Source organism: Lathyrus oleraceus, chromosome 5 (genome assembly GCF_024323335.1).
Source record: "Lathyrus oleraceus cultivar Zhongwan6 chromosome 5, CAAS_Psat_ZW6_1.0, whole genome shotgun sequence".
In the NCBI taxonomy this organism is placed as follows: domain Eukaryota; kingdom Viridiplantae; phylum Streptophyta; class Magnoliopsida; order Fabales; family Fabaceae; genus Lathyrus; species Lathyrus oleraceus.
Window position 1 is genome coordinate 390,808,308 of NC_066583.1, and position 16,081 is coordinate 390,824,388.

The 16,081-nt window shown below is 33.5% G+C and overlaps 1 protein-coding gene across 1 annotated transcript; it reads left to right on the plus strand.

Moving 5' to 3' along the window:
• The first annotated feature begins 2,582 nt into the window (after positions 1-2,582).
• LOC127080926 (uncharacterized) lies at positions 2,583-15,732 on the plus strand. The gene is made up of 2 exons (XM_051021213.1): positions 2,583-2,935; positions 15,543-15,732. Exons 1-2 carry the CDS (start codon positions 2,583-2,585, stop codon positions 15,730-15,732), a joined length of 543 nt encoding a protein of 180 aa, XP_050877170.1.
• Positions 15,733-16,081: the final 349 nt, after the last annotated feature.

Sequence of the window (16,081 nt, forward strand, 5' to 3'; positions counted from 1 at the left end):
TCTTCTGGATGTTAGGTTTGATCATGAATATTTGTAGAATGTTTGGATGCATTTTCAATTTGTTTGAGATTTTCTTTGCTGGTTAGCCATGTTTGAACTTTTGGATAGTCATGAACTTAGATGATTTGTGAAATGCTGGTTGTGTATAATATGAACTTGAAATTTTGCACATGTTTTCTATACACATTGAAGTTTATTGTGGCTTTGGTTTGAGGCATTTATCATTTGTCATCTCTGTTTTAGGCTTGTGCTAAGTTGATGTAGCATTTTGTGCCCTAATTGAGCTTGTTTGTGCATACCTTGACTTGAGGAATTTAGTTTTCATGCTTAAAATTGTCCAAATGCCTTGATATTTGGTGGGTTGATCATATTATGTGTGCTGTTTAGCCATGAGGTTTCTTGAGATTTATTGAACCATTTCTGATTTAATGTGGATTTGTTCATTCTGTTGCTTCTATGAGCTTTCAACTTGCATGCTTTGCCTTATTTGACTTGTGAAATGAAATTGGTTGATGCTATTGACATGGGACCACTTGGATATTGTTCTTAATTGATTGAGCTTGATTCATGTCAATTTTCATGTTCTGTTTTGGATTATTTCTCCCATTTTGACCCTAGGCCTTGTCCTAGTGGTTTGTGCTTATGTTTGAGCTCTGTTTTCAGGACAAGAAGCATATGGCCTTGAGGAGATTGATTCACATTGCTTAAGTTGGTTTGATTGGTTGATGTTGACTAACATTGATTTGTTTTATAGGTTGCTTTTAGCTCATTTGAGTTGAGCTTGTGCCTTGCACATTGTAGTTTGCACTTGTTGTCTGTTTTGACTATATCTGTTGACTTTTGGATTGTCTGTTTGACTTTATGAGTTGTGTACTGACTGAGTTAGATTGTTTTTAGGTACATTAGTTGCTTAAGTTCTTTTGAACTTGATTTTGCTGTTGCTTGGTTGCTTGACCAATTGAGGTATAACTCACTGACTTCATGTAGTCTGGAAGACCTGTCCTGTTACTTGGGCAGGCACCTGTCTGAAGCCCTCCTTAAGAGGCAATGCTTGTGTTTGTTTATGTTTGTGCCAAGCAAGAAAAGTCCTTTGATAAGGCAATTGGCAGATAAAAGAGATGTGTAATCCATCTCCTGCTATTCAGTGTGTCATCCACTTTGCTCACACACTTGGTGTTGATGCATTGTGGATATTAACCCAAGATCTTTGTTGAGTCAGTCATATGTGAAGAGTTCCAATTTTCTGAACTCCCACTTTCATTTGTCTGAAGCTCTCCCAGGCCGGGGATAAGAGCTGTGAGGTCTTATCCTCACTTCCCATTTCATCTGCTTCACCCTAACTCTCAATGTTAGGGTTAAGAGCTAACTACACCCGATTCCAGTTGGCTTGTGTTTCACAGCCTAACCTTGTGTGAGCCCACTTTGTTTGTATATAGTGTGTGCTAATTGTGTGTATGTTTGCTTTGCTTTGCCTGTTTAGGATAGCTTGCTGCCTGTGCAAGTTAGATAGAAACCTCAACTTAGGATCATTGTGGAATACATGATAACTATTAGGCTCGAGTCAGTCTCCCTTTTAGTTTGTCATTTCCCAGTCTCTGGTTAGGAGAAAGTTTCTCCCCTGTTAAGGGGAACTACGTTGCCCTGATCCTCATACCAGATGAGGTACGTAGGCAGGAGATCGTACGAGATCTCTCCGGGCACCCTTTTTCTTTTTCGTGTGTGTTTGCTTGACAGTTATTAGGCTCGAGTTCCCGACTCCCTATTAACTTGTTGTTTGTTATCCTTTTTGTGTGTTAGGAGATGGATGTAAGGCCAGCGATTGGCATTCCGTATCCTATTGTTGTGTGCTTGGAGTCCGATGTAAGTCCAGCAATTGGCATTTGGTTTCCAGTGTGTGTTTGTTGGTTCGGAGTCTGATGTAAGTCCAGCAATTGGCATTTGGTTTCCAGTGTGTGTTTGTTGGTTCGGGGTCTGATGTAAGTCCAGCGATTGGCATTCGGTTTCCATGTTTGCCTGTTTGTGTGTTTGTTTTGACGTCTCAGCGTCTGTGCGTGTGTTTTGTTTCGGCATGCGTGAGCCGAACTACGGTAGCTCTGATTCTCATTCCAGATGAGATACGTAGGCATAGGATGTGATATCCTAGCGAGCCCTTTCCCCTCTTCTCCCAGCTGTGTTGTTTTCAGTGTGTGTGTGTGTGCATTTGTTTTGAGCAACTTCTTGTAGCAACCTTATTCTTTCCTTTTGAGCGTGGATCCCGTCGAGTACGACGGACGTGAGGGGTGCTAATACCTTCCCCTTGCGTAACCGACTCCCGTACCCTGTAATCTCCGGTCGTAAGACCATTTCCTTTCCAGGTTTACTTCGAGCGTTTCCTTTCCCTCTTTGGGATAAATAATGCACGGTGGCGGCTCTGTTTGTTTTGTTTTAGCCCGCCGGTTGTTTTTCGCGGATGCGACAACTATTTTCAGGATAGTTTGACTGGGGCATCATTGAGTTGGTACATGAAGTTAGAAAGGAGTCGTATTCAATCATGGCTGGACCTAGATAATGCCTTCTTGAAGCAATACAAATATAATTTGAACATGGCTCCCGATCGCATGCAGTTGAGAGCCTTATCTAAGGAAAACAACGAATCCTTCAGAAGGCATGCCCAAAGATGGAGAGAGTTAGCGGCTTACGCTGAACCACCGCTCTTAGACAAAGAATTGACGGAGTTATTCAGGGATGCCCTGCAAAGTCCATACTTCGAAAGGATGATTAGCAGCGCAACATCAGACTTCACTCACTTAGTGACAATTGGAGAACGTGTCGAGAGTGTCCTAAAAAGTGGAAGAATCCAAGGTGCCTCGAGCAACCAAGCTAGAGAGATAGAATCCCTCAGCGATTCCCAAAAGGAAGAGGATGATGAAATAAATGCAATCATGGCAGATGTTGGGTATTCTCACGATGCAGCAGCCAGACCTTAAGGTTCATCATCATTCTATATACATAATAGTCTTAATGCTTTAATATTATCCCACTTCACAATAAAGCTCGACTACAAATACTTTAAGAATAGGGTCCTTATGTTTAATGGGATCTCATGATTAAGTCACACTTGATACATTAAACAGACTAGTTATTCTAGGGACTTTATTAAACAAACATAATAAAGAAAAAAGCCTTTTTATTATGAATAAATAATTCGATATAAGTACCAAAAATATTGGCCTCTAGGGCTTACACCAACAATCTCCCACTAGCACTAGAGCCAATCACGCATACCCCAAATACTCATAGATCTAGTATGACCATCATGCTTTTGTTGCGCAAGAGGCTTTGTCAGTAGGTCAACAATATTGTCAAGTGTAAGTACTCTCCATATTTTCACATATCCTCTATCTATTATCTCTCGAATGAGGTGATAACGCCTATGTATATGTTTGGATCTTTGGTGAGATCTAGGCTCCTTAGCTTGTGCGCTAGCACCATTGTTATCACAATAGAGATCAATGGGATCCACAATTCTACAAACTATGCCAAGTTCACTAATGAACTTTTTAATCCAAAAAACTTGCTTTGCTGCACTTGAGGCAGCAATATCATCGGCCTCGGTTGTAGAATCAACAATTGTATCTTGCTTTCAACTTTTCCAGCTCACGGGGCCACCGTTTAAGCAGAACACATAACCAGATTGTGATCTAAAGTCATCCTTATCTGTCTGGAAGCTAGCATCGGTATATCCAATTACAGCAAGCTCTTCCCGACTTCCATATATCAAGAATGAGTCCTTAGTCCTTCTCAAATACTTAAGGATATTCTTGACAACTACCCAATGAGCATCACCAAGATTAGATTGGTACCTACTTGTTGCACTTAAAGCATACGAGACATCTGGTTGAGTACATAACATGGCATACATGATAGATCCTATTGCAGATCCATATGTAATCTTATTCATGCGATCCCTTTCTTCCTTAGTTGAAAGGGATTATGTTTTTGATAGACACAGACCATGTTGCATAGGTATAAATCCTTTCTTGGAATCATGAATATTAAAGCGTCTCAGCACTTTGTCTATGTATGTACTCTGACTTAGGCCAATCAGTTTTTGTGATCTATCTCTATAGATCCTGATTCCTAATATATAGGTTGCTTCACCTAGGTCCTTCATAGAAAAACATTTCCCCAACCAAGTATTTACTTGTTGCAGGGTAGGGACATCGTTTCCAATGAGTAATATGTCATCTACATATAATACCAGGAAGACAATCATGCTCCCACTAACCTTCTTGTAGACACAAGGCTCATCTTCATTCTTGATGAATCCATATTGTTTTACTGTTTCACCAAAACGAAGATTCCAGCTTCTGGAAGCTTGCTTCAATTCATAGATTGATCTCTGTAACTTGCATATATTTTGGGCTTCTTCTGGTATGTCAAATTCTTCAGGTTGTGTCACGTACACATCCTCAAGAAGATTCTCATTAAGGAAAGCGGTTTTGACATCCATCTGTCATATTTCATAATCAGGATATGCAGCAATAACAAGTAAAATCCGAACAGATTTCAGCATTGTAACTGGTGAAAAAGTTTCATCATAGTCAACCCTATGAATTTGTTTATATCCTTTTGCAGCCAGTCTTCCCTTATAGGTATGTACCTTACCATCCATGTCAGTCTTCTTTTTGAAGATCCACTTGCATCCTATAGGGTTAACTTCTACAAGAGGCTTTACCAAGGCTCAAACCTGGTTTGTGTATATGAAATCCATTTCAGATTTCACGGCTTCTTGTCACTTCTCTGACTCATGACCAGTTATAACCTCTTGGTAGGTCACAGGCTCATCTTGATCCATGCGTAATACATCACCTTGATCAGTTATGAGATATCCATATCTCTTAGGTATGTGATGTATCCTGCTTGACCTACGCTGGTCTTGTTCTACTTGAGCAGGTTGCTCTTCCACAACTACTTGTGTTTCCTGCTCTAATTCCTCCATAGGAGTATCAATGCTTTGTAATTCTTGAATTTCTTCAAGCTCTACTTTCCTCCCACTGATTCCATTGGAAATAAAACCCGTTTCTAGGAAGACTTCAGTTCGAGCGACAAACATTTTCCCTCAAAAGGATTATAGAAGTAACACCCTCTTGTTTCTTTAGGATACCCCACAAATAAGCATCTGTCAGATTTGGGCTCAAGCTTAGTTGAAATTTGTCGTTTCACATAAACTTCGCAACCCCAAATCTTCATATAAGACATATGTGGTTTCTTACCACTCCATATCTCATATGGTTTCTTCTCAACCTTTTTGGATGGAACACGATTAAGTGTGTAAGCTGTTGTCAATAGTGCATGTCCCCAAAAGGAGTTTGGAAGATCGACATGACTCATCATGGATCAGAACATGTCTAACAAGGTTCGATTTCTTCTCTCAGATACACCATTCCATTGAGGTGTTCTAGGAGGAGTAAGTTGGGATAGAATCTCACACTCTTTCAGATGGTCATCAAACTCTAGGCCTAAATATTCACCACCTCGATCTGATCGAAGAGTTTTAATATTCTTACCTAGTTGGTTTTGTACTTCATTATTGAATTTCTTGAACTTTTCAAAGGACTCTGATTTGTGTTTCATTAAATACACATAACCATATCTACTGAAATCATCAGTAAATGTGATGAAGTACTGAAAACCTCCTTTGGCAGGTATGTTCAGTGGTCCACATACATCAGTATGTATGAGGGCAAAGAGATCATTAGCTCTTTCACCTTTTCATGTGAATGGAGACTTTGTCATCTTTCCAATTAAACAAGATATGCATGTCTCATATGATTCATAATCAAAAGAGTCTATGAGTCCATCTTTGTGGAGTTTGGAAATGCGTTTCTCATTTATGTGACCTAATCGACTGGCAAAGGTAAGTTGAATTTAACCCATTAAATTTTATCCTTTTAGTATTAATGTTATAAATAGGCATTTTAAGATCAATGACATATAGTCCATCGTTCATTTGTGGAGTAGCATAGAATATATCATTCAAATAAATTGAGCAACAATTGTTCTTTATTATGAATGAAAAACCAAACTTGTCCAAACAAGAAACATAAATAATATTCCTACTAATTACAGGTACATAATAACAATTCTCTAACTGAATTATTAAAGCACTACGTAAAGTTGATACATAAGTTCCTACGGCTAAAGTAGCAATATTTGCTCCATTGCCAACTCGTAGGTCAACTTCACCTTTTGTCAAATCTCTACTCCTTTTAATTCCTGCACATTCGTACAAATGTGAGAACCGCATCCAGTATCTAATACTATTGATATTTTCTTGCACTCTTTTATTTCTATTATTTTAAAATATTTTACCATTAAAAGTTGTATATAGATATTCGAAAACATGTTTTTTTCATAATAAATTAATTTTTATGATAAATTATATTAAACTTAACAATATATTGTAGGTGAATAGATATTTTTAATTTAATATTTATTAAATGTTTAACATTGAGATCTCTAAGCGCTCTCTTATTATATTAAATTTGAATGTTAGAGGATCAAACTATTACTAGATAAAGTGTTATAGCTATATGGATGATACCAATGCATAATATGGTACACTATGCGTCAAATTATAATGATATTTAAATTAAAATAATATCTAAAATATTGATGTCTTTGATTAAAAATAGTTGTAAGATCAATAATATCGAATTTCAAATATATTTCACTTTTACTCTAAAGGGTAATATACTATTGTAAATGATAAAAAAAGAATCAAAATTATATATTGAATATATAGTTTAATTTTTCTATAATTTTCTATTGTTTTCAAACCTATCTTTTTTTTTTTTTGAAATTTTAATATTTAAGATAACACGGTTTACTTGTGATGATTCTTTTTAAAGATAAAACAAGATTTGACTCAACACATAAATTGTTTGCAACTAACATAATTCAATCATAAGATCTTGAGAAAAATATAGTCTCAAAACCAAAACCTTCCCCACTAACTAACCCTAAGAGTTTAACCTTTCCCTTTTTTAAAATATACATTTTTTTAATCTCTAAAATTCTTTTGTGTGGATCTAAAAGAAAACATGATTTTTTTTTTGTATTAATGTGCTATTTATTTTATAAGATGATTTAATGTGCATGCTTGGATTTATAATGATTTGTTTCTTTGAATGAATTGTATAATTAAATATATAACATTTTCTATATTACCATTCTTATTTTGACAATAATGAATATATAATTGGTTCTGGCATGGTGTATTATAGATTGCCTATTTAATAGAATGAATTGCATAATTTATATTGTATAGATATGCAATAATTTAAAAACTATGCTTATTTTGAAAGTTTAACATTCTCAATAATATTTAACACAATGTTTATGAAACTATAACTAGTTCAATTGTTTTTACAACTGCTAATGTTATTTTCATCGTGGTAGAGTAGTTTTGGTGCTTTCTTTGGAGAACTTTGTTTTTGTTGATGTTGGTTTCCCCTGGGATGAAATCTTACATGTGATCTCATTGTACAAGGTGAAATTTTGTTGCTATGGTTTCTTTTCATTTATGCTATTTAGTTATTTTGGTTTATCTAATGTATTCAATGTTCGTCTTTTTGCTTGTTGTTCCTTTTGTGTTTTCTTGATTGCTTTACTATTTGTATTCAACGAGATCAACTTAATACCATTTGTTGAATATTGGCTGACCTTTAGTTGTCCTTCTTTTATTCCTCAAAAGTTATTTTGTTTTTGTTTTAAAAAGACATATTCAACATGCATTAAGATATATATTTTTTAATTTGAGGAAGAAAGAAATTATTATTAAATAAATTGACATTATTATTTAATTGACTTATGAGATTTAAATGACTCATTATATAAACTTTTACCATTAATCTGACAATATTTTAATAGTTCTTTTTAATATTATAAAAATACTTAATTAAAAAAACACTAAAATTGTTACGGAGATGTATTCTATTGAAAGAAGTAAAGCAAAAACTTTTTAACATTCTGTTATCAAATTTTAAAGAAAAACTTGCAAAGAAAGGGAGAGAATTAGGTCCTGTTTGATTTAGTTTTCAAAAACAATTTTTTTTGTTTTAAAAAATTATAAAATTAAAAAACGGTTTGATTACATTGTTTTAGGAAATTGTTTTTAAAAACACTTTTTATTTTTATTGTTTTTAAAAGTAAAAAGCAAAAATAGATTAAACATGTTTTCAATTTTCAATTGTGTGTTTCTGTAATTAGTTTGAAATGAAAAACACGGAGAAAAGGGGTAGTTTTCATTAATGGCAAAATTGTAATTATAAGTAATTTTATTGTGTTGAACTATTCAATCACGTGAATGCATAGTGAAATACAATTAAAACGCACTTGCTCCATTTGTAAAAGGATTTTTTTTAGTTTAGTTTATTTTTCTAAACTGTCTTTGACCTAGAGAGACTCATAGTTACATGATACTACCATCCATTATATCATTTCTTATAATATTTTAATAAATGTAAAAAAAAGAATATTATAATTTTATGTTAAATATTTTTTTCCTTTCAAAATTATCAAGTTTTGTTTCTATTATCATTATAAAAAATTATATTTTAAATTTTATAAAATTATCATGCAAATAGTTTTAGTCTCTAATATTAAATCAACCTATTTAAATTATTTTTGTAAATATTTTTAGAGTATTTTTTTTAGAAAAATAAGTTCAAAATTTAATATTAAAATTCAATTTTTATCATAAACTTTTGGCATTCAACATATTTATAATTAATTTTGATCATAATCCCACTTTTGAGAAGGTGAGCTTAGGTTAATGATGAATTGGAAGACTAGAATGGTATTTAGAAGCTCTAAACCTTTCTCGAGGGGTGGTATAAGGAAATACTCTAACGTTTACGTTCAAGTTAGTGACTATAAAAAATGAGGTATTTAGAGTTACAAAAGTTTATATCTTGATGTGACCCGTTATAGATACACTCGAGAGACCCAATATATCCATATAGATCTATGTGACTGATGTGACAACAAGACTAATATAGTCGACATGGATCACCTTGATTATGAAATAAATTTAGAATGAAACTTTATTATAAGTTGTAATTCGATTTTTTGTAGAAAAGTTAGTATTCAACCTTGTTGAAGTAGCTAGTCAAAATAATAAGAGACAGTCGAATACAACATATAGTTGTGTTGAAGGCAAAATATAGATGTGTGTGTGTGTGTATGTGTGTGTCTTTGTGTGTGTGTGTGTGTGTCTTTGTGTGTGTGTCTCTTTGTGTGTGTGTGTGTGTGTGTGTGTGTGTCTCTGTGTGTGTGTTTGTGTGCATACCTTTGTAGTTTTCAATAACACTTCATTTTGTAATCACTTTAGTTGTGTTGTGTATGTGTGTGTGTGTGCATACCTTTGTCGTTTTCAATAACACTTCATTTTGTAATCACTTTAGTTTGCTCAATAACACTTTTCTACATTCTCTCTTCTTCTTCGTATTCTTGAAACCCTAATTGTTCCATCAGTTCCAACAAATTATTCCCAGAGATCTTCTCGAAGCTGAAGGTGTGAAATCACAAGAAAAATGGGGTTTGAATTGGGTTTTTAAAAGCAAAAGTCTTTTCCAAAATAAAAACACCACTAACAAGTTAATAACAAAGAGATAAAAACACAATGATTTTTATCCTGGTTAGCTTGAACTTAAAGTTAATATAGTTCATCCACCAATGTGATTTTGCCTTATACATAAGGATTTAATCCGCTATAATCAACAGATTACAATAAATACAAAGAATAACCTTCTTTGTCTTCTCAAAGATCCAACTAAATCTTAGTCTCCTTAAGGACTCATAAATAACAACTTTCTTTGTCTTCTCAAGGATAACCTCGTTAAGGACTCAAACAAAATAGTTTGAAGAAATATTTAGTGTGTTACAAGATGCTTATACACAAGTAGATTTTACATAAATGAATAAAAAATATTTAAAGAAAACATTATATAAAGAATGATAGCTTTTTACAAAGAAAAATATCTTGTCAAAAAACTTATGCAAATCCGCGTTTTCTTCAAGTCTCCAATGCATGCTTATATAGTGAAGCAGGTGACCGTTGGAGAGGAAAAGTGGGGAAAGCTCCTTTGAGCGGTTGTCCACTGTTGGATGGGAAATGAATGATACAACGTACTGTCTTTTCGCCCACAAAAGCAGTGACATGCGTGATGAATAGTATTGTTCTTGCCTACGAAATCAGGTAGTCGAAAGGTTGTTCGATTTGTACCATGTACTATTTGATCACGTTCCTATTTTGATCTTATCTTCAGATTCATTGACTTATGATAAAATATGATTGGACCATGAAGTAAAGAAGTATAGAGTTGGATTCAGAAACTTCAGAATCTTGGGTCAGAACCTTGACAACATCAGTAGTCTGGCTTGAGGTCTTTAGTATCTTCAAAATCTTCAAAGTCTTCAGAATCCTCAGTCAGAACCTTGATAACTTCAATCGTCTGTCTTAAGATCTTCAGAATCTTCAGTTACATAACACAACATCAGAAGCTTACCATTCTTCGGAAGTTTTATGATCAGAGTCATGTCCAGAAGCAAGAATTGAGAGAATATTACAGCAGCAACATAGTGTCTCCTCATAAGCTTCTGATGGATAAAATAACACAGAAACAGAAAGAACATTGCAACATCAATATTGATATCTTTCAAAACTTCTAATTGTAGGCGCATAAGCGGATTTGGAATGCAAAGTTCAGAAACCGGTGATGTTGCATATCATATGATCAGAATCAGAACTGGTTGTTAAAGGTACACAATAACAAACCATTAGGGTACCAAAATTGTTCTAAGACAAATACAACATCGTTATCATCCAAACTCAAGGTATACATGCATAACCAAATCTTGTTCTAACAAAAGCCACTATTTTGAAAAAGAAGAGCATGATCTTTTAGATTTTCTTATAAGCAACTTAGACGTTTTGGTGGTTATTTTCTAAATACTTATGTTTATTTTGTTTGATATTTATCCTTCTGATATTTATATGTGCTATAGATAACAAAATATTTTGTATAAATAAATTTATAACTCGACTCTAAAAAGAGATTCTATTATATTTTATAATAAGAAATTTATATCTCGACTTTATTTAGTAATAAAATTGTACATTTGTATATTTAAATATGATTTCTAAATATTTAATTATTAATTATAATAAAAGTATTTTTAATTTTACATTAGTTAGTAAAACAATTTTAATTTTTTTTATCAAATTGATTTTTTATTTTCTCATCTTTAAAACGGTTTCTAAAAATTAGTTCACCAAATTAATATTTTTATTTTCTCATTTCTAAAACTGTTTTGAAAAGTTATGTTACCAAACAAATTTTATAATAGTTTCCTTCTTAAAAATACTTCTCTAAAACAATTTTATATAACATATTTTAAAAAGTAAAAAACAAAATTGATTCAAACGAGCCCTTAAACTCTTCAGTTTTGAGTTGTATTATTTTGAAAATATCATTATATTTTTTCATATGATAACATTTTATTTTCATTTAATGAGCATTTTTATATTTGTTAGAAATTTTTTTAGGAGATTCTCACCTAGAACCAATAATAAAATGCAGAAAATAAGCAAATTTGTGTTGAAGAGTTCCCTCCTAAAATTGACTACAACTTATCTCATTGATTTGAGTAGTGTCCAATAAATATGAGAAAGACAAGTTAAAATCCTAAATTTATTTATGAATATTTATATACTATCAAAAGTAATAAAATAACACGGGATTTTGGTAATGTACTTTAATTTCGATAAACCTCCTTTGATTAAGGTGACACAAAACTCAAATAAGTTTCCTTGCTACGATAACATTCAAATTTTGCTTTGGTTTCTTTATATTTAAGATTTTATCTTGTTTGATTTTTGTTGATATGGGTGAATAATTTTACAAGTTCTTAGTCCATTCATCATAGGTGGGTCCCACACATTTAGGGGGTTTAATTGAAATTCATGTTTTATTTTTAAAAAACAATATATATATATATATATATATATATATATATATATATATATATATATATATATATATATATATATATATATATATATATATATATATATATATATATATATATATAATTTTGAAAATTGATTTTTTGCAACAATAGTTTAAAACGTATTGAAATAATTTTCTTTCACCACATAAATTAAGGTTCTAAATCTTCAACCACAAGCCATGGTGATGTAGTTGCCATGGTGTTTATTATAATTGAATAATATATTATATAAGATAACATGTTGTCCCATGGATTTTAAGATGGTAAATAGTATTTACAATAAAGATTTATTTTTTATAAAAAGACAATAGTGAGAGAATGAGGATTTGCTTACATAATGGTTATGAGATATTATATATTTTATCTTTTAGAAATTGTATATATCTCTAACTCTAGAACTAATTCTAGAAGGTTGGAGTATTTATAGAGACCTCCAGATTCAGTTAAGGTTAGACCCCACAAATCTATCATGGAGATCATGGAGTTAGAAAGATCTCTCTCTTCCTAGATCATAGGAGAAAAAATTTCCTCTTCTTGATACCCTTCTACCATTATATCCGTAGGACAAACAAGGTAGATTATGGGTGAAAGACTCCAATATTGTCGGACGACTAGCCACTCCCAATTAGGCGACCACGCTACTTCGTACGCCTTCATCCGCTTTGGGAGACTAGCTAACCCTCCGTCCTTAGCTGGGTTTTAAATAAAGCATACTTTTCATAAGCCATTCCTTATTTAGGCTTAAATGAATTATCCTAATCCACACTCCCTCAAGGACATGATCTTGGAAAGGGCAAAGTGATTTAATTTTGATGCATCATCTTCTTGATGTTTCATATTTTTCTCTAGTGAAATATGGGGCTAATCCCTAAATCAAAGCATGAGACAAGTTCTGTAAGCATCACATAGGATAAGTTCCTCAAATGAAGCATAGGGCGAATAACTCAAGTAGAGCTTGGGGCGAGTCCCCCAAGCATATCTTGGGGAGAATCCCTCAAGCTTCATTAATAATATCATATGTAACATGAAATTCCCCCAATGGTGTATTTATCTTGGGAAGACAAAACGGTTTAAAACCCTACCTTTTCTTCACATGTTACAGGTGTTGGAGATTCCTTGTAGCTATTGGTGTGCCTATGAGGAGTCACTCATGGTCTACTCAACCTAAATTTTTCTTCTATAAGAAGGATATTTTGATTTATTTTTTAGACACACTATTTTCACACTCTCCTTTCTTGGTGAAAGATGTTCAAACCTTTACAAGCTCAAAGCCTTCTTCATTTCTCTCTTACAAGTATAATGACTTTTCTCTTCTTCTCACCCCTTTCTTTTCATCAATAGAGATTATTAGGGATTATAAAAGAGTGGAAAAGTAATAAAACCTTTTAATATTAGATAGTTGCAAAGTTATACATAGATTGTACGGATAACGTCAAGTGGGCTAATGAACCATCGACTGTAAGATCTTAGAAATAAGAATGTTTGAGAGTTATAAGAGCACCACTGGTTCTAGTAGAAATAATAACTATCTTTTTTCGGTTATTTCTCAAGAAATCCATAGAAGTCAATGACGTCCAACACTTCCAAACACACGGGTGTAGAGGACATCGAGATCCACTACATCTTTGAAGAAAAAGTGACTTATTTTCAACATAAGCCTTTCTAGTATGGGTGACGAGGGTGATGTTGTTCTAGAGCCCCGTTTCCGAAGAGGAACGAGCTAAGATGACCTTCCCCACCTAACTCACCCTAAAACTTTTTCTATATGCACTTAATGATTGTGCAAGATCAAGAAGTTCTAGTTCCTTTCACTCTGAGTAAGAAGTTCTTGCAACTATAAACGTCGCTATTCCAAAAATAAAAATAAAGAATATGGAATAAATTGGGTACATCATATAAATGTTGATGGATGGATGACAACCCAACCATATGCATTTTATTATCCTTTTATGGTACTAAGACATGGTTATAAGGTGATTGGATAACCCTAGTTGCCTTGAGTGGAAAAAACCTAATAAAACCCCATTCTAACCACTACAAGCACCACAAAAACATATTTGTGAGGGCGAGGGGCAAGATGGTGCCTCCATGGTTACCATTAGAGAGGATGGCTCCCTTCGCATTCCTTTATGTTGGACAAAGGATCCAATGACCATAACGGGCTTTGATCATTACTACCTCATCAATATAGGTGGATCTATATATGATGACAGTCTGTCATTGCATATAATTAGGCGAAGAATCAGTGGAAATGAGTAAAATATGAGCCAAAATGAAGAAGAAAGATCCAAGAATGAGTGAAAAATAACCAAGTATGAAAAAGTGGGACTTAGTAAAAATTCTAGTGAAATGGTGAATTTTGACGCATCTACTAGAATAATCATGCGTGCAATCGTATGCGTGATAGAATTGAAAAAGTTACATCGCGTGCGTGATGCTTATATAATGTGTGTGATGGTTGTTTTTCTGAGCTTTTTCTGACGCGTTCTGACCCGTTCTGAGTGCTTTTAAAGGGGATTTTCAGCAGTTTGGAAAGGGTTATGAATTCTTGCACTAGAAGCACGATTTTACAACATCAAATGGTGACTTTGAGAGCATTGGAAGCCATTGGAGGCTAATTCTTCAAGGAAATTCATATGTTATTCTTCTTTATTCAATTGGTATTGTAATTTTCATTATGAGTACCTAAAGCTCCTCTAGGTTAGGTTGTGTGATGATGAACCTTATTCAATCTTGTTGGCATTATATGTTGGTTTGACTTTGTATGAATCCTTTGAATTATAATTTTATTTAGTTGTTTCTTATTTTTAATGCTTTTTATTTGAGATACTCTATTAATATGATATTGGACACATATGGATTACTGATTCTTAGCCTATATGTTGAACCTATGGAAAATGCTCTACTTATGTTGGTTGAATAGGGATAGGAGACCCCAAGTAGTGACATATGGAATTGACGTTCTCTACATCACCTAACTTTGCTTACGTTGGAAGACTAGGGATAAAAAGCTCAGAGTAGTGGTTAGTGAGTTATTTCCTGGGGACTGGCTATAACGGTTTTGTTAATTCACCATGAGATTATAAAGATAAAATCATTCATGCAAGACATCATATATCAACAAGAGAGGATAAGGGGATTCTAATGCACAACCTAACCTTCTTTATTACTTCTGTTTAAACTTGTAATTTGTTTTCCGTCTAAAAACCTGAAACCCCCTGCATTTACTATTTTTCTTTTACATTGCACAATTGTTGACTTATTCGAACACAATCCTTGTGGTTTAGATCTTTTTATTACTGCGACACCATTGGTACACTTGCCGAGAAGTCATCAAGTTTTTGGCATCGTTGTCGGGGACTGTTGATTGCAACAGGGCAACACTTTGTGCCACATATTTTAATATTCTTAGGTTTTATTGCTTTTAGTTTATTTCTCTGTTTATGATAATGCTACTGAGATATTTTCTATTTTTGTATGCATAGTTCAGGATCATCATTACTACCATTTGATCTAGAAATTGAAAGAACTGCACGTGCTCTAAAAGAAGCTAGAGAAGTGAGTATGGATGAAGGTGATCCACCAATACTTTCTTCAAATTCTAAAGAGGAGGATAACATGGCAACACCACAACCCCTCACTATGGGAAACTATTGCAAACAAACTGATGAATGACTAGTTTCTAGAGGGTTTGTACCGGCAGACCCTGCTAACTTTGATATTAAGAATTTTGTGCTTTCAAGTCTAAGAGACAATCTGTTCGATAGGAACGCTATCAGAGATTTATAGGCTCATCTTGCACACTTTTACGAAACTACTTCGATTTGTAAGCCTGATGTTGTCTTGAACGACCAGGTAAAGTTATGATTATTTGGTTTCTCACTATTTGGAAGGGATAAAGATTGGTTATTATGCCTTCCAAATGGAACCAATCAAACATCGAAGGAGCTAGAGGATAAGTTCTTGGGAAGATTTTTCACCACTAGCCAGTTTATTGTGAGGAGAGCTGAGATTGTCAACTTTT

What these genes read in the sequence shown, in the direction of transcription:
- LOC127080926 (XM_051021213.1), top strand. Translation starts at nt 2,583, where the DNA reads ATGGCTCCCGATCGCATGCAGTTGAGAGCCTTATCTAAGGAAAACAAC. An exon ending in GCAATCATGGCAGATGTTGG is followed by an intron (nt 2,936 to 15,542) that starts GTATTCTCACGA and finishes TTGTATGCATAG; the next exon opens with TTCAGGATCATCATTACTAC.